The sequence below is a fragment of the Phalacrocorax carbo genome, chromosome 5 (genome assembly GCF_963921805.1).
Source record: "Phalacrocorax carbo chromosome 5, bPhaCar2.1, whole genome shotgun sequence".
NCBI lineage: Eukaryota > Metazoa > Chordata > Aves > Suliformes > Phalacrocoracidae > Phalacrocorax > Phalacrocorax carbo.
In genome coordinates this window covers 53,253,189-53,272,060 of record NC_087517.1, presented here as the reverse complement: position 1 = coordinate 53,272,060, position 18,872 = coordinate 53,253,189, and the positions used below count along the sequence as shown (strand labels likewise).

The window sequence follows — 18,872 nt, the reverse complement described above, 5'->3', positions numbered from 1 at the left end:
TGGCGTAACCTGCTTCATTGTTCTTGGTGGGAGTTTGTCTCTAGGACTCATAAATTTTAGCTCATGAAACTGTTTCTTTCCTTCTATGGGTGAGTTCAGGACTCCCATACTTACGCAGAACATTTCTAAACAGAAATTAACTGATAATTTCTTTCCAGAAAGGTAACAAGTACATCTGTGAGCAGCTAACCTGGTTTTCCTTACAAAGCTGCAGCCTTCTGTGGACGGCTGAAATCTTTTGGGTTTTTCCCTCTGGAAAGGGAGTATGTTAGAGTGAGAGAGCTTGCATATTAAAATTTTTAACCTTACCATGTTTTATTCCCTCTTTTGTTCCACTCACGTCCTATTTGACTCCTTACCCAAAGAAGTAGAGAGAAGCTAAACCAAAAATAGCCATTGTGCCTTTAATTTTGAATTATAAACCCTTATTTACTGGAAAATATAAAACCATGAAAGTGTTCATAAAGATTGGCCTAAAAGACACTGTTAATATGTTGTCTTACTGTGTCTCTAATTCTGTGTTGGTGTATATTTTAAGAAGCTAACCCCCATCTTCAGATTACCAAGAAAGTAGGTTTTGACAGGAGTACTTCATTCTGTAATACTTTATCAGTGGAGCATATTTTAAAACATGACGCTTGAAAGGAAAAAATTACAGGATGAAAATCAAAGGCCAAGATAGTTTGATATATCTGGTATTTCGGTAGTGTAGAGGTACAGCTGGGTAAGGTGGAAGATGATGTTCCTGTTGGAGACTCTCTGTTTTCCACATAAATGTTTTGGTTAGGAATGTACCATTTCAATCCCCAAATTTTCCAGATTGTGAACTATACAAATTACAAAGCACAAGCTAGGTTACTTGAAAATAACTCCCAAAACGTCAAGTGACTTTTTAAATATAATTTGATAACATTTCTGTGGGCACCTTATTTTTTTGATCTTCCTTAAAACAGATTTTTCTTTTTGTGCCACTTGTGCATGCATTGCTATGAACTGGGGGCTTTTACTCTCCTCTCACCCATGCTGACTGAACACATCACAGCTGGACTGTCACAGTCAAGATGTACTCTCTTCTAAATTTGCTGAGGATTGCTAGGATTGTACTAGTTAACCTTAGGTAAGAAATAGTTACTAAATCCATAAATATTAATCACAAAATAAGCATCTTTGTCCCATAAGGTTCATAATCTGTGGCGATTTTCATCTCCACAGCGTCGAGATGGCTTGTGAGTTTTGAGGTTTGTAAACAGGGAGACAGATTTGCCATGTAAGGCCTGTTGGACTTGTTCTGTCAATTTTCAAATGGAAATCAGTGTGTTCGAGACTGCCTGGAACCTGAAACTGGGGCATGATCCAGAGGGAACAAAGTGATTGGAGTTTTGCCTGCAGCTCTGCTCCTTACCACCATAGGGTTTTTAAATAAACTTTTTAACTTTCTAAAGTTATTCTTATATCTGGTACTAAACCCACTGTAATTTGCCACATTAAAAAGAGAAAAGCCACTGATGACTTGTATTTAAAGAAGAAGAAATAAACAGCCGCTCACCCCAAGGGTGGTTAGTTGGCTGTGAAGGGTAGGAGATGGTGATTGAAGCATCATCATTTATCCCTAACAGATTTCAGTTTCAGATGCAGTGTAAGAAACTGCAGAGCTTTGCTGGAGGCAGCTAGAAGTTGTTATAGCTTTGCTAGTTCTCTCTGGAAAAAAGGAATCCTGAATTGGTAGAGAGAATCTTAAATTGCACGATCAGTTTAGGGAAGTTCGGCATTTAATAAATCGCTAGTGTTCCCTCTGTGTGATCAGATTCCCATGACCAAAACCACAGATGCCTGGTACAATTCCAAAGTGATGGGAACTACATCCAGTTATGAAGCTTGTCCACATAGTGGACATTGCGTCTTTGATACTTCTTCAGCTAAATCAGATTCCTTCACATGTGCTTCTTTCCCAACAGACCATATCAGTTTAAATGGAAGCATATCTTTAGTATTTGCACCATGAATAAACTTTGAACTTTACAGACAGTTTCTGCTATGAAGTGGGAATGCTACTTTTCTCATATGGTTTTAAAATGAAATTAATACCTGCATGGTGCTTTGAAGATGCTCCAAAGTGTGGGGTTTTTTAAGCGAAGTAAGTACTGGGCATCTGATCAAGAAGGAAATGAGAGAGAGAGATTAGAGGAGTATCTTTATTAACTGAGATAGGACAAGAAAACAAGCTGGGAAATTGGCAGTTTTACTCGATCTTAACAAAGCAGTTAGACCAGGGGAAAAAAATCATCACGGCCCAGTGAGCCTGTCACTTAGTGGAGTGTCTTGTACATCTCTTTCTCCAGTGAAATCCAGGCAAACTTCCAGCTGCTGTGTTTTCTCAGCTGAACACAAGGCTGAGTATGAAAGCTCTGCTAGAAGCTTTGGCTGGAGCCAGTTTGCTGAACCTTCTTCTAAGACTTCAGACAAGTGATCTCTCTTCTGGCACCTGCCATCACTCTTCCCCCCTCTGAAACTTATTTGTGGGTGTGACTTCCCTGTGGCATAACATTCAATTGAGTGCCTAAAACCAAACAAACACAAACCTATCCTGGGAGTTATCTGAAGAATTAGTTTGTACTCTGGTTTGTCTGTCAATAAAAACTGCTGAGTGCTGTCTCCTTGGATTCCCTAAAGATGTTTCTTCCCGTAATTAGTAGTTAAGCATTGATAGACAGGTTTTGGTCTAACCTCTTGACTGACCTTCACCAAACTCCTGCGTAAGAGCTATTCCTCCAGCTGCTGTGGAGATACACTTGATCTGACATGGCCATGTTAAGATACATTTGGCAGAATTCTCTTATTTTTTAAGAAAGACACAGGTAAACATGAATCGGGACTTTGGTTTGTTTTAGGGTGCCTGTAGCAGTGTTTTGAAAGGTATTGCCCTTTTTGTGGTCTTACATGATTTTTAGTTACATTTTCCAGTAAGTAATCATCGACACATCAGGGATTTTGGTGTTTCCTGAACAGAACAGTAAAACTCTACTGTTCTTGCTACTCTTCCTTTCATTGAAAGCAGGCTAAACTGTTGCTGAATGTGCTTCTTTATGCCCACTGCTATAGTCTTCACTCAGAAGGGTGTTCTGGGACATCTCCAAAAGGGCCACACACAACTTTTCATATTTGTGTACTTTAAGCATAAAATTAAAAATTGAGGAAGGCACCTTGAATGTGAACAGCTCACAACAAAGGAAATAATAGATGCTTTGCTTTGCACATTTGGAGTTCGTTCCAGGTAGATGGTGTTTTCTTACAAGTCTTTGAAACGACTGAACTTGGAGGTAGGAGAGAGTAGAAGGAAGGAAGCTAACTTCTAAACTTTACACTATTTGGTAATTCTGGTAATTGCGAATGTATGAGCTTTTGTTTATCTAGAATATGGAACTATTAGTTGTTGATTCTTAATCATATGTAATCATGTTTCTAATACTGCTGTATATTCCAGCTTTGTAAATCTGTAAAGAAAATGCTTTAGTATTGAAAGTTTCCAAACTCAACCCACAGTTTTACAGCCTAGACTGAGCATGACTCAATTAAGATGAATAAGTCTGACTTTATAACCTAAGTTCTGCCTAACTGAGGGAAGATGTGTCATCCAGTTCAAAACTTGACATTTTTAAGACTGGAATTTTTTTACTTTGTACTTACAATATCTGGGCCATCCCAACTGCACTGCATGCAGTTTGTGAAAATCTTTTGGAGAAACAATTTCTGTGGTCTTCATTTAACACTCAGCAGCTGCAAAAGGTTAAAAAGACCTTTGTACTGCACATGGTGATTTCACATTTAGGTTTCAATGGTGTGAATAAACCCTTTGATATCAAGTGATTACGGGCATTTTGCAGGTTCAGTGATAATACCTGTGAGTCAGGTTCTTTTTTAAACTGAGCCACAGCTTTGGAAAGAGACAGACCATGGGTTCCTTCAGGAATTTTCTGTTTGAAGTACTCCAGTTCCAGCACGGGCTGCAGTGGATTTACACAATCTGTTGAAAAGGCGCAAAGTGGCTGCATGTACTAATCTAACAGAGAGATGACATTTGTGTGGGAATGCGGGGTTTTGGTTTTTGTAAAAGGGCGACACATAGTTGTTTGCATTAGCAAACTTGTGAAATATATTTGGTGTTGAATTTTTGTTTCTTTTCTTGAAATGGGGAGAAGATGTTGAAGTGAGAATGAGGTACGCACTGTCCATTTCTATTCAGTGGAAGGCTTGCCTCAGCCTTGTATGTCTGGCTTCCTTCTGTGGTTTCCCTTCAGAGCCTGGCTCTATGACAGGCTGTCTTGACCTCTTGGTCTCTCTCTCCTCCCCTCCTCCTCCTCTGAGAAGGCTGCTCTTAGCTGACGTGGCACAGCCCTAACCTGAGGCCATTGGTTTAAGTACCCAGAAATAAAGCAAAGACACAAACTCTGTTCTATCCAAACTATTTATCACTGATAACTTTTCTACCCAAGTGTGCTTAATGCAGTTTGTCAACTAGTATTTTCTCCAATATTGTTACTGGAAATATAATTTTCTCAAAAGGTCAACTTACCCTTGAATGCCTGAATCCTGGCCCCCAAAACAAAACCCAAAACTCACTAATCCCAACCAGCTGAAAGAAAACCCTGAAGAGTATATTCTGAATAGACCTTAATATTGTCTGTCAGAGGCCCAGCAGTATGAAGGTGCTGTATGGAGCGTGCCTGGCTTGGTTTCAGCAGCATAGGCATAAGGCAGCCTGTGCTGGGAATTAAGCAAATCAGTGGCCTGGAGTATTTTTTACTAGCTCAGTGCCAAGTGCATAGTTTCAACTGGGTTTATGGTGGTGACTGTCAGGGTAAGATAGTTTCAAGTCTTAACGTGGTATTCCTGCAAAAGAAAGAGGTCAAACATGTTGCTTTACCTCCTATAAAGTCAGGTTACAGGCTATTGAACGAGACTATTGTTTTATGCTACTACATTTTCCTTTAATATCATCTCAAGTTCTGTGAAAATCTGAAGTCTCAGGCCCTAGCATACATTAAGTATATCTTCCATAGCTTCTTTAAATCCCTTTAAGTCCATCCTGCAGTTCTTGCTTTTTTGGACTTTTCTTTCTTACCTGTAACTTACTTATATGGTGAGGTTCAAACAGATCTAGTGAATATATGGGGTTTGAAGACAAGAATAGTTAGCTGGCAACTGGGAGCTGTTGGTCTAAGAGCAACCCCTCTGTATTAAGAGCCTTGTGCTGAGGAACATCTGACTTTGCATGTCCTAAAACATCCCTTTGTGGAGCAGCTATGAGAACTAGTACAGGTTACTTCATTAAAAAAATGAAAGGGACAAGTCTTGCAGGCTTCATTTGAATTGGAGCATGCTGCTATGGAAAAAAGACACAGTGGGAAATGTGCAAAAGTTAGCTACGTGCTAAATTCATCTTCACATATACTGTTTTTAGTTTATTCTCATACTGTATTTGTGTTTTTCAGAAAGATGTTATGTCACAGGTATCCACTCTCTAACCACGAAATCCACCTTTCTCATTAACATATGGAAATACAGTATGACCATATTTTCCCTACCAGAGACCTCCTAGGGTGCTTTCTGCACATCTGTGGTTTGTAAATATTATTGTGAAGGTGTGAGACTATATCGTGCTGCTGTCACTAAGTTTTCCTTGATTTTTCCTGGTGATGGCCTTCCTGAAGTCTTAAAGTTCCCCTAGTCTTAATTTACCGGTTAGAGAGACATATGACAAGATTGAATGCAAGTTCAAGACAAACAGTGGCAGTGCTGGTGACGGAATTGTAGTAAGTACAGTGTAAGTTGTAGTAAGTTAGTTTACCGCAAAAATAAGCCTGCATGTGTCTCCGACAGGGGCATAGTTGGAAGATTATTTAAAGTGTGTTAAGAGCCAGAACGCAAGGTCAGTTTCCTTTGGATGGGATCTAGATGAGTTTCAACAGCAAACCTAATGCAATCATCTGCAAAGGTGGGCCTGCCTTGGTTTTACAGATCCTTGAAAACCTCTTTAACTAAGAAAACCTGACATTAAAAAATCCTGGCATCTCCTCCTTGTATTCATGTGGCGGTGCACAGCAAGTATTGCCTTACTGCCCTTGTTCCTCACCATTAAATATCTCTTCTGTCTCTGGTTAGGTGGATTTTTTAACTGTAGAGACACATGGATATGCAGCTGCTTGACAATGTAGCCTAAAAACCAAAGTGCTGACCCGCCGTCCTTCCTCAGAAGTCCTTACTGAATCCCTGGCCCAAGAGTACGGGTTGGGTTGAGAGTCTAGTTTGAAGATGTTGGAAACAGAGCACGAGGAGACCTCTAGTGATTACAACAAACACCTTAGAAATGGGAGATGAAAAGTCACAATATGCCATGGAGATAAATACATTTTATGGAATGTGGTTTGTCTCCTTTTATTAAGTCCAAATGGAAGGTTATTTCATAATGCATTGGATTTTAAAGGATTTTCAGAAAAAAATGAACTCTGATCTTTCTGTCTCAGGTATCCCAGGAGTTGAGAAAGCAGGTGTTCTTGTGGTTATCAGTGCTTCTAGCTGGAGTTGCAGATGCTCACTTCCAGAAGGTTTCTGGTACCTCAGGGAACTTAGGGCTGGAGTAGTGAGGAAGGCAGTAGCTCTGAATGAACAGTGCCAGCACATTATGTGGAAAGAGCATTTTTCCAACTGAGCGCTATCTTCAGGGAGCAGCCTGCTTTTACTGTCCCTCAAACGCCCATTTTGCAGGTGACAGTTAACTGTATGATGTAGCAGATTGTTAGTATACTTGCATTAGAGTAGCTCTTTCAGGGACCGTGCCATTCTGCTGTCACGATCGTTCTCAGGCATAGAGACTGTCTCTCTCCCAAGAATTTGCAATCTAAACTGACAAAAGGGCAATGGAGATGGGGCAGCTCAGTCTCAATTTTCTTAAAGCCATTCGAAACTTCCAATGTTTCTTGAACAAAATGACTGAGTTCAAGTACACTTTTTGAGAAAGTACCTTTTGCCTTAATAAAAGAAAAAATTAAGCTCAGGGGAGGGAAGGCAGGAGGAACAGTGTAAACACAAATACAGGAGTTTGGATAAACCAGCTTCTTTCAGGTTTTTGTAGCTGTTCATCAACAGTAAAGGTAACCTTTCTTCTCTCTTTTTAATTTCTTGCAGGAAGTCCAAGGGAAAGCCAAATGGTAAAAAGCCAGCACCGGAAGAGAAGAAACTTTACCTAGAGCCAGAATACACAAAATCCAGAATTACTGACTTCGAATTTAAGGAGCTAGTGATGTTACCTCGAGAAATAGACCTCAACGAGTGGCTAGCCAGCAACAGTGAGTATTGTGATCGTACAGCTCTGAGCTTGCTGCCCACACCCAAGGAGGCATTCATTCACTCTTTCTTTTTATACTGTTTTAAGTGCTTAGAAAACCACTCAATGACTATCTATGCTTACTGCATAATGCATGTCATTATACCTTGAATAGTAATTAAGCTGTCTTATGTACAAACCACGTTCAGCAGCAGGGACGCCTTGATACATTTCCTCCTTCCGCCTCCCTCACTGTGGCACTGCAGGCATTTAAGATTTTGATGCTCTTTTGAGGATCGTCGGATTCCCTTTGACTATTTGCTAAATCTGGCTGGTTCAGCATGTTTCTGACTCAAGGTATTGGTCTTCCAGAAGCATTGTAAAAACGGTAGTTTGTTAAGAGTTTTATGTAAAGCAAGTTATGCTTAAAGCCAAAAGTTTTGAAGTCTTTTGGTTGGATTTCTTCTCCACACTCCTTCCAAGCTTTGGTGGAATACTGTGCATTCAAGCTGTAGTCAAGCTGGAACTCAGAGGTGTGACTGACTACTGTGACTGAACGCTCTGTCTGTGCATCTCAGTTCTGATTTACAATACTTTCCTCTGCTTCTGCTTCATCTGCCAGTCCTAACCTGCAGCTATGACCCAATCTTGTTTACATTTTTTAACAGTACGTGGTAGTAGCAAGAAATGACTTTAAACTGCACACTAGGAAAATTTATAGAGACTCATTAAGAAAAAGTGAGGTGCCGTCTGAGGAGTATTAAGATGTTAAATTCTCAGGAGATTTTTAAAAAGTAGAAGTGTACTAGTTTTCATGCTGTTTTTTTTAGAAGGAGATATGTCATGAGAACTATTAACACTGTTTTTTAGCCACTGTTCATTTTAAGTCTGACTTCAAAAGAATATAGCAAATAGTTTGCTTTCAGCTTGTAGTAGAGTATTCTACTGTAAAGGTGAGGCTGATGATGGAGACACTTTCCAGTCTTGCTGCTTAGTGAGTAATAAGAGCTGATACATCATGGTGCTTTCATCTTAAATCAAAACAAGAGCTTTTATTCTATGTACCTCTGTTCTGCCATTCATCATTAGACTCATTTAGCTAAATCATGTTTAAATTTGTATGCAAGCTCAAGACTGAGGTCACTTCACTTGTTCTATTTAAATAATTGTCTGGAGGATAACCAGTGTTTGCAAGTATTTTACTTCTAAATGTCTTTCTTTTGTGTTTATTTTTCAGCAACAACTTTCTTTCATCACATCAACTTACAGTATAGTACAATCTCAGAATTCTGTACAGGAGAGTCATGTCAGACCATGGCAGTGTGCAATACGTAAGTTGATATTTACAATTACAGGGTTTCCATGAAGTCTTCAGACTTGCTTGGGGGAGGATATTGGTATTAGGTGGCATTGGACAAGTGTTTTACAGCAGATCTCTACTTAGTGAGAACGTGGCAGCTGTACATCCTCTTCATTCCCCTCAGCAGTGAAGGGTGGTGGGAATCTGTTTGTGTGGAGGACTAGAAGGACGAGAACCTTTGACTGTTCTGAGATGGTTTTATAAGGTCAGATCGGAGAGGCAAATTATCCTGTATGTAGCCTGGGGAGAGGGGAAGAAGAGCAAGGCAAAACTGTACTTACTGGTAACAGTACTGGGATCCCATAGAAGGCCAGGGAGGATAAACGAATTGTGAAAGCCTTAGAGGGTGCTTTTGATAGCTGGAATGCTGACAGAGCACCAGGCTGCTGACGGATAACCTCTAGCCTGATGTGAGCCACTGGCTTTCTGCCCGAGTCCCTGGACACAGAGGACACAAGTGGCAGCTTTGCAGAGAGTAAGGAAAACATTTTGGTTTGGCACTTTCCCCCTGTAGGACTTACTAGACTTTTTTTAACAATGACTAGCTGTCACTTATGAGAGAAAGCTTTGTAGTTTTACTGTACGTGGTGAATATGAGAAAAAGTTACCATAAACTCCTGCTCTTGATTAGCAGAGTCCAACATGATGGAATATGAGACCCAGTTGAGTATGAATAAGCCTGTTGTGTTGTGGAGTTTTTTCTCCAGCACATGTGTTGATAGTCCTTTTGTTTCCTCCTCTTGCATTTCCTGGGATTAATTTAGTTGAGATGGATTTTAAAACAGAAGACTGAGCAGTTAATGTTATAGCACATCAAACAAACATGCCAGGGAATGTATGTAACAGAACCAGAGCAATATATTGTATCTCTGACGATAATTACATAGTGCTTAGAAAGGAATCCTTGCTTAATGCACTGGGCTATTTTGTACACTTGAAATTAATATCAGGGGCTTTCTTTGAGAGCACTCTGAAGAATGCAAAGTGTATGGAGGATATTTTTGCATGTAGAAGTTGGAAAGATAACTGTCAGTAGAGAATTACAGGCCATGCTAGGGGCTTTGAAAGCAGGCTGGAACAGAAAGTAATAAATCTTTGCTGGACCCAGATTTTATCAAAAGCAGACAGCATGTCTCTAAATGAGAAATGGTGATCAGTAAGATGAGTATTTTGTTGACTCTTGCTCCCAAGCTTTCTCCTGTTTTAATTCCTGATTTAGCACTGGCTGTCCAAAGGTCTGAGTTTAACTGTTTATCCACTTGGCTGATGGGAAATAGTGGCTAAAAGGAGGTCATGGTAGGGAACCTATGTAAGTGTTGCTCCATTCTGCTCTAGTGAGTCTTAAACAAGAGTTCTCTGTAAGCAATTTATCCTGCAGAATAAAGAAAGGAAGTGCCTGTAGGCAGCTCTAGCTGTAGTCTGCATTTTTTGTGGTGAGGACCGATAGCAGAGTGTTCCTATCCTTTGTTTTGGGAAACTGAAAAATTGTGCTACTTGGGAATAACAGGAAGCTTGTCTACACTTGGGTGAAGCACTTGAAAAGGTTTGTGTTTAGCTAAATCATAACAGCTTAAGTATCTTCCTGTACTTGGGGGCAGACGACTGATTCACGTTTGCAAACTGTAGGCTGCATATTTCATTCTTCTATCAAATGTGCAGGTCTATGAAAAAACCACAGAGGTGAGATGACCTAGCTGCCTACCTCAGTACAGTTCAGCTTTGAAGGCCTTGTTCAAAATTGTGTTCTCCAAATATCTCTAGTGACAACTTTGGATAATCCTTATGTTCTGCCCTTCCTAGCCCTTCCCTTTTGGAAGAGGTATGCCTAGGTGGAACATGGGGAACTGCCTCAAAGATACTCCTTTGTTCATATCCAGTTATGCAGTTATGACTCTGACAAAGCCACGTCTCACTTCCCAACTCCCTTTCTTTTTTTGTTTTCCCCCCTTTTTTTTTTAATCTTACCCTAACAAAGTAAGGTAAGGACATGCTTATTGTGTTGGAGAAACACCAGCTGATATGATTTATTGTGCCTCTGACCTGTCTCCAGTATATAGAGAGTATCACCTCAACGTTAGAGTCAGTTGTTGATTAACCTGATGGACACTCCAGATTTGACCTTCTGTGGCAGTGATCTGTTTATTCAGGTACTTTGGAATAAAATAGCATCTACGTATATTAGATTTTTACAGAATTACGGTACCTTGGAATAAGGGCACCGTTTCCCATTTTTTTCAGTGCTGATTTCTTAAGTAGTTTAGTATGAAGGCCTGCATTCTGTTCCTCTCATGTTTTCCCTGCCTAGTTCTCTAAGGTGTGTTTTGGTTCTGGTCATACCTAAGGAAGGCTTTTTGTATTTACGGTGGAGATGCTGAAGTAACTGTCGAGAACAGGTTGCTTGTCAAGGTACTCTGCATTCAAATGCACTGCAAATACTCAGTCCTAAGTTTAGAGGACTTACTGGCAAAATAAATACCAGTTGCAGTTAAATATTTGAGGTAAGGTTTTAACATCTCAGAGAAGCCCCCGACAACTGACAAACTGCAGACAGATGCAGCTTTCAGCCCCTCTGTCAGATATATGAGACAGCACAGCCATCTGCACACAATGAGGAATGAATTTCTGCTTAGGGTTACTAAGAGACATCTGACCAAAACGTAAGTGTCCTTGTAGAACAGATGGCACATTTGCTGGCAAGGTGGGATAATGCCAAGAGAAATACCAGAATGGCCAGTTTTCTCCAAAATATAAGAAGGGTGGCACGAGTGTCACTTTGGGAATGACTTAATTTTGCTCATTGATGTTTATCACTTGCTGTGTAAAGCAGGTGCTATTACTTTTACACAGTATTTACTCTTTAGAATTAGTATGCTTTACAGCTTATTATTACACAAACTAGCTGTACAGCACCATGAGCTGTAAACGGTTTTCGAGCTGACATGTGGGCAAAACTTCTCAAAAGTGCTGAACTGAGTGGAGTAACTAAGAGCATGTATAAGTGCTGTACACTAGGCTGAGACTACAGAACTCCTGTGACAGAAATGAAGGACGGATGCAAACCTCTAGGGAGCTCACAGATAAGAGAGAAAGGTCTCATTTTGGTCCAATGAAATCTCTTTATTGATAATTCCTTATCACACATTTTTTCTAATCTTACAGTCTCCTTTCTCATGTCTGCCTTGCCCTTAGTGTCTCTGCATATGTACTTCCTTTTAGAAATCGTAACTCAAACTTACATGTTTTGCATTTTCTTATATTTAAGTTCCCCTGGCTCTATGCTTCTACCTGGTGGCTCTTCTCTTCCACCCCCCACCCCCCCTCTAAACACTGCATTGCCCCTATCAAATGTACTGTAGTGCTGACAAGCACTACATTACTGCCCTTGCATTTGATACCATTTGCTACCCTGCTTTCTTCATAACCCATCTTTTGGTATTTCTAGCAGGACTGTCTCTCTTCCATTTTCAGTCCACATTATCTCTGCAGCATTTGCCTTTCCCTCCTTCCAGAAGCTTTTCTTACCCACTGATGTAACTTCTGGCCTGCCTTGGCTTCTACGTCATCAACACAAACCCAGAACATTTTAGAGGAAAAGGGAAAAACATGTACATACATTAAGATGCAGCACTGTGACTTCACATGTGTTATACTTGAGCTGCAAATTCCTCATGCTGCCCATAACGGGCAAGTCTAAATCTGTCAGAATTTTACATAGGAAATAAAATAATCAAAATCTGTATCATGCGAGCACTTTTTGAAGAGTGTCTTTAAGTGTCGTCATCTTGTCCCTTCTGCTTCCTATCCATTGCCTAATATGGGACTGTACTGTCACAGTGCCAGCAGTGGAACGCTCTTCGGCTTCTGTGCCCAACCAAGCCCTTCAATGGCCCCAACCTGCCTCCTATCTTGTTAAGGGAGATAACGCCAGCACAGGTGGGAGCGGCGTACCAGGTGTGAGGTGGTGGTGATGGCATGTCAGGAGCTCCACTCTTCCTCCAAGGCCTGGGAAGACTCTGTTCACAGCACTTGAAACATGAGGAAGACACATGATTCTAATCAACAGGACAACCCTGGTAGTTATCCATCCCCTTATGCTCAACGATTCTTCTTTTAAATCCCTAATTTGCATAATTAGCCTAATTTTCAAGGAAAGGCAAAAAGGGTATGCAGTGGGATGTTACAGCAGATTTATTCACTTATATTTTCATGTAAGTGAACTTGTACAGTTGCCAAACTGTTTCTTTCAACTAAAATCCAATTATTCAGATTCATTTTTTGTGCCTAAGGGCAACTCTAAACTATGCTTTCAGTCTTGCATTTGAGGATTTCTGCAGCATGAGAAAACTGCTGAAGTACAGACAGTCCAGTCTGCTTCTGCTCTTGGCAACAAGCATTGTCTTAAGACACAAAAATATGTCCAAGTTGCCTAGAACTGTCTTGTTCCAGCTTACTGCAGGACTAGACAAATGAGGTGGCTGGTGTTTGTGCCCTACGTTGTATAATTCCTTATATGTGGATTGTATAAAGGAAGTAAGCAGTGATGAAGAGCACAGTCTATGCCTAAGGGCCCAAATGCTACTCTTGATGCCTGACATAGCTCTACAAAGAGCCTTTAACCCCTGCTGTTTTCATCCACTTGCTCACCTTTTTATGCCCTTTTGCAGTCAGTCCTGCTCTCTCTAGTAAACCACAGAGTGACCACGCACCACATGCTGAAAGCGAGCTGAAAGAAAAATTTTACATCTTGTGTCTGCAGAACTAGTTTTCAGTTGTCCTTCCTTTCAAAGTTTGAACTAATAATTTCTATGGCTTCCTCTTGTTTTCATATGGCTTGGGGCATGAACAGTGTCCTTAGTGTCTTCACCTTACCACCCTCAGGTCCCTAAAGAATCTTTTGGGGCAATAAAAACATATTGTACATTAAAACTTTTCATTTGCTACTTAATATTTTTCTTTAGCTGCCTCAGGACTGTTCTGCTGGCCAGTGTACATAAAACTTCACCCTCCAAGTGGCATGTACAGATCCTTCCAGTTTAATTCAGTCTGGTCCTGTTAGGCACAGAAAAAACTTTTAATCTTTATCTTCCATGCTAAAAAAAAGTGGCCAAAGGTGGCTAAGCATCACACTGAAGTGGTATTTTGTCTAGGGCTACAATGAGGCTTGTTTAGTGATTTGTATGAGCAATGTCAGATAACAGATCGTTAGCCAACAGCGGCAGAGTTGGAGCTGAACAGACAGGCAAAAAATGGTCCCTTGGCTTTATGGGCTCATGTTGGGTGGGGTGCCTTTCTAGCCAAGTTCTGACCACTTCCAACCTTGCTTCTGAAGGTAGTCAGCAAACCCCACCTACACTGTGTTCTGGGAAGACCAATCTGACAAAAGGATTTCTTATCAGTCCCATAATGGTACAGGACAGCACCTGGAGCTTAGACTGTTTGAAGGAGGCATTCAGGAGCTGGAACTCATGACACCTCTAATGTGACATCTGGGGTAAAAAAAAAACACCCCTAAAAACTCCTTTGCCAAATTCCTTATCTGTAAAATATTTCTCACTGTGTGAGCCTAATATGACAGATAGCTGCTCCTGGTAACAGTTGGAGGTGCTTTAATCAACCATGACTTAAAGAAGAAAAAAAAAAAAAAGTAACACACCTTCAGTGCTTTTGTAGCCTTCAGATTCTCCATCAGGTGAGGAATGGCTGCACTTAATCAAGATGGTTATGACTACCTGATTGAACTATGGTTGCTTTTGAAGAGCCAGGCAATATGCTAATGTCTTCTGTTCCCTAAGATTCATCAGGGTTATTCACCAGTGGCAGAGTCAAATGTAAATTCAGATGTGTTGGGGAGTCTGTAACCAAAGGAGCAGAGTTCTAAGACATGCTGGTAGGGATGTGCAGAAGCGTCCTGAAAACTTTCCTCAGATTGGATTTATAGTGCTTTAAAATGCTGCCAGTACTTCAGAGCACCAGCTTGAAAAAGCTGGTGGTTTGGAGCCACCTTCTGTCTCTCTAATAATATTACCCTACAAGACTAATTCATATTTTGTGGTGTTAAGCATCAGAAGATTGCCAGTTAATCACTGTGCAATGTTGCTGCCCTTTAAAAATAATTCTGTAATGCTTTCCTGTACAGTTCTATAGATTGTAAGTAAACCCTCGGTCTGTCATGGATAAGGAGTTATCTCTGCTCAGCAGAGCTCTGCTCTATGGAGACTCGTCAGCAGGCTGTCTGTGCTTCGTGCTACTACTGAACTGATGGGGAGAAATAAAACTGGGTAACAGAAATTCAAGGTTTTTGATGTAGAAAGATACCCTGAAGTGAATATCTTCTGTAGCAGCTAAGATGTATTTTGGTAATGTAGCAGCTGTTGTTTTATATTATTTAGACACTAACCTCTTAGAGGAATTGAGCTGAGGGCCAAGGTATAACATGGTGACACTGTCACTTCTCTCTACAGACAGTACTACTGGTATGATGAGCGGGGAAAGAAGATCAAGTGCACTGCTCCTCAGTATGTTGACTTCGTCATGAGTTCTGTGCAGAAACTAGTGACAGATGAGGACGTCTTTCCAACAAAATACGGTATGTCTGCTTTTGGACACATGCTTCCCATGCCTCTTTGCAGGTGCTGCAAGTAAGGTGAAAGCTGGCATTCAGCGTATGTATTAATACTGGACAGCTTTCTCATTTGTTTGATTTTTTTTTTTTTTTTTTTTGAGGGAGATTTTAAGTTTGGTTCATTCTTGCAGTAAGAAAGACTTGCACTGTTGGCACATGAACTGGGCTGAAAGGCTTACAATCCTGTCCCCTTGGCTTACATTTTGTCATCAGTACATCTTTTTCTTCAAGCATTTTGAGATCTTCTAGCCTGTATTCAGAGAGGATAAAAATTTGAAAACTGTCAGCATGTATGTACTCACTACAGCCTGCTGCTGGGAAAATTTAACCACCTTCTTGCTCTATTTCCTTTAGAGCCCTGATGCATTAAAGGGGAAATAAATGGGATTGCCAGGAATGTGGCATGTCTTCCTTGCCCAGCCAGGCCTTGTCTCTTGGATTGTTTGCAGTCTCCATTCCCTTCCAAAGATTAAAAAAGAATATGATATTTTTAAGAATCGAAAAGCTATGGGAAAGAAACTTTTAATTCAAATTTGTATCCTAACAAGACCACTACATGCAATGCCTTTGCTTAAGGGGAAAGAAATAGAGACTGTAGTTGTGATAAGAGGGCTTAAATCACGACTAAAAGCACCTGGCTTCCTGAGCCCTTTCAACAGATCATTGGAGAACCAGGACATTTCAGTATAGCAAACAGTAAGCTAGTAGCCTTTGCATACAAGCATCTTGATCTGGAAAGAGGCCGCGCCTAGTAAGCCACCTGCAGCTGACCTTTCGTTTTGTTTTGTTTTTAATACACTCATTCAAGGGCAATGAGGGCCCTTCATGCAAGTGATTTGTCCGTATGGTCACAGTGTACTTCAGACCAGTAACACACCTCATATTGTGCATCACGCACAGGATGGCAGGCATTGCTTTTGTGCTTGCCTCAGTTTCACTTTCAGGGTCACCAAAGTAGTTGTCTGATAATCGTCTTTTACTAAGCAGGCACAATAACACTCCAGCAAGCACAGTGTCAGCTGCACCTGGTAGGGACACCCAGTATTTCACAGAATCACAGAATGGTAGGGGTTGGAAGGGACCTCTGGAGATCATCTTATCCAACCCCACTGCTTGAGCAGGGACACCCAGAGCAGGGGGCACAGGAACGCATCCAGGTGGGGTTTGAATGTCTCCAGGGAAGGAGACTCCACAACCCCCCTGGGCAGCCTGTGCCACTGCTCTGGCACCCTCACAGGAAAGCAGTTTTTCTTCATATTGAGGTGGAACTTCCTGTGTTCCAACTTGTGCCCATTAACCCTTGCCCTGTCGTTAGGCACTATTGAAAAGAGCCCAGTCCCATCATCCTGACACCCACCCTTTTAGAAATTTATAGGTATTGATGAAATTCTCCCTCAGTCTTCTCTTTTCCAGACTGAACAAACCCATGTCTCTCAGCCTTTCCTCATAAGGGAGATTCTCCAGCCCCCTGATCTCTGCTGGACTTGCTCAAGCAGTTCCACATCCCCCTTAAACTGGGGGGCCCAAAACTGGACACAGTGCTCCACATATGGTCTCACTAGGGCAGAGTAGAGGGGGGAGGACAACTATTTCCTTCCATTTCTTTTCCCATTTGATAGAATTCAGCAATGAAATGAGGGAAGTAATTTCATACAGTTAGTCAAACTGCTGCACACTACCAAGGCCCGGGTAGCTTAGCTTCCGTTTCAGGATCTGTGAATTGGTCTCCCAAGCATTATGTACTTCCAGGGGAAAAATCTGCTACTCCTGGACAAACTAGATAAGGACCCAGAAGAACCTCACATTATTTTTACAGCCAGTGACAAAAAAATGTGGCTTTAAAGAATGATTACACTTGCTTCCTGATTTTTGAACCCCTAGGGTTTAAAACTTACTTAACTTCAAATGAAAAAGCTAAAAACCTCCTTAGAGTCTTCCCCTGAATTCCTGTGAAAAGAACGAGTTGAGAGGATGTTGAGAGCAAATTGAGGGCCCATGAGCTGCCTGCTGTACAGGGGGGCTGGTTGCTCTTAACCACAGCTCAGCCCAAATAAATGCTGCTGCGGGGCTGAAGGCGAGCAGCTGGAGCTATCATGGTGTTTCTCTGTCTTTCTTTCAGGCAAGGAATTCCCAAACTCGTTTGAGTCTCTAGTGAAGAAGATCTGCAAGTACCTGTTCCATGTGCTGGCCCATATCTACTCCTCACATTTTAAGGAGACTTTGGCACTGGAGCTGCACGGACATTTAAACACACTCTACACACACTTTATCCTATTCATCAGGGAGTTCAACCTCGTGGACCCTAAAGAGACCACCATCATGGACGACCTCACAGAGGTCCTCTGCAGCAGCAGCGGGAGCAGCAGTAACGGGAGTGGCAATGGGAGCAGCAACAGCGCAGGAGCACAGAACCACGTGAAAGAGAGATGAGCCCTTCTACAGGATCAAAACTAACATTAAAAACAATATTATATATTCTGTGTGTATGTGTATGTATATGTTCAGATATACATACAGACATATACAGCAATGAAAGCTGAAAGAATTTATGCTGCCACCACAGGACGTGTAGTCGTATGGGACTGTATGGAGCTTTGGGTTAATGCGCCACCTGGCGAGAAGTTGCACCAATTTATTTTTTTTTCTGTCCACTCTTCCTTTCACCTATTCAGATGGATGATGAGTGCTGTTTTTAGAGAAGAGCCAAGCTTGAGAGTGGGGCCACTCTTGGGTTTTTTTGGGGTGTTTTTTTTTTGTTTGTTTGGTTGGTTGTTTTCTTGTTTTTCTTTCTTTGGTCTTGAGTGCAAGCCCTTTGTCTTTCTAGGACGGCGGTCCTGCCATTTAAAAAATATCTATTATATTGTAAGAAATAACTTTTACTTTGAAGTGGCTTAAAATTCAGGTTTGTTTTGGGGGGTGGGGGTGGTTTTTTGTTTGGTTTTACATAGACTGCCCCTTACCCTGCCAAAAACGCCCCAGTTGAGTGCATGTTGCCGTTTGTTAGCTTGGAATGGGAAGAAGCTCCTGGCTTGACTAGAGTAGCAACAACGGGCTTGCTACATGTTGAAAGCAGGCACGATTCTCCAATTGTGCCATCTACCTGGTTGCAACATGTGAACGTGCAAGAGGATCCACAAGCCTTTCTGCTTATTGCTCCTACAACATATATACTCTTTTCTCTGCTCCCCTGCCTCCTCTTTTCCCAGGCACATCCCTACAAATAAATAAAAAGAGTAAGATCACTGGAGTCCAAAACCCACATGCAAGAGCCACCACCATTTGCTTCCCACTGAACAGAGGCCCGGGGAGGGGGGAGAAGGGTGCGTTGAGTCAGTCACCGCCTGTGCTAGAAAGATGGCTGTTGGCATAAAATTATATTGTTGGCTTATTTTAGTTCATCTGTTCTATAATAATAAAAACAAATCTATCTGCCATAAGCTCTGTTTTTGTGTTTGCAGCGTCAAAAATTAGTGGAATCCACCCATACAGCTTGCCTTTCACCACTGAATGTTGTTGGTCCTGCCCTCAACCAGCTTTATAAATAATTGTTTGTATTCCACCCTGTAATC

At 41.3% G+C, this 18,872-nt stretch overlaps 1 protein-coding gene across 6 annotated transcripts in view; it reads left to right on the top strand.

Moving 5' to 3' along the window:
• The window catches only part of MOB2 (MOB kinase activator 2), a 118,342-nt gene extending 99,602 nt beyond the window's left edge, over positions 1-18,740 (top strand). For all 6 annotated transcript variants that reach the window (XM_064452498.1, XM_064452496.1, XM_064452494.1 and 3 more), the window contains exons 2-5: positions 7,183-7,343; positions 8,559-8,652; positions 15,143-15,267; positions 17,423-18,740. In XM_064452498.1, the coding sequence (XP_064308568.1) occupies positions 7,183-7,343; positions 8,559-8,652; positions 15,143-15,267; positions 17,423-17,733 (691 nt within the window). In that variant the 3' untranslated portion in view covers positions 17,734-18,740. The remainder of the gene's footprint in view (positions 1-7,182; positions 7,344-8,558; positions 8,653-15,142; positions 15,268-17,422) is intronic.
• The last annotated feature ends 132 nt before the right edge of the window (positions 18,741-18,872 follow it).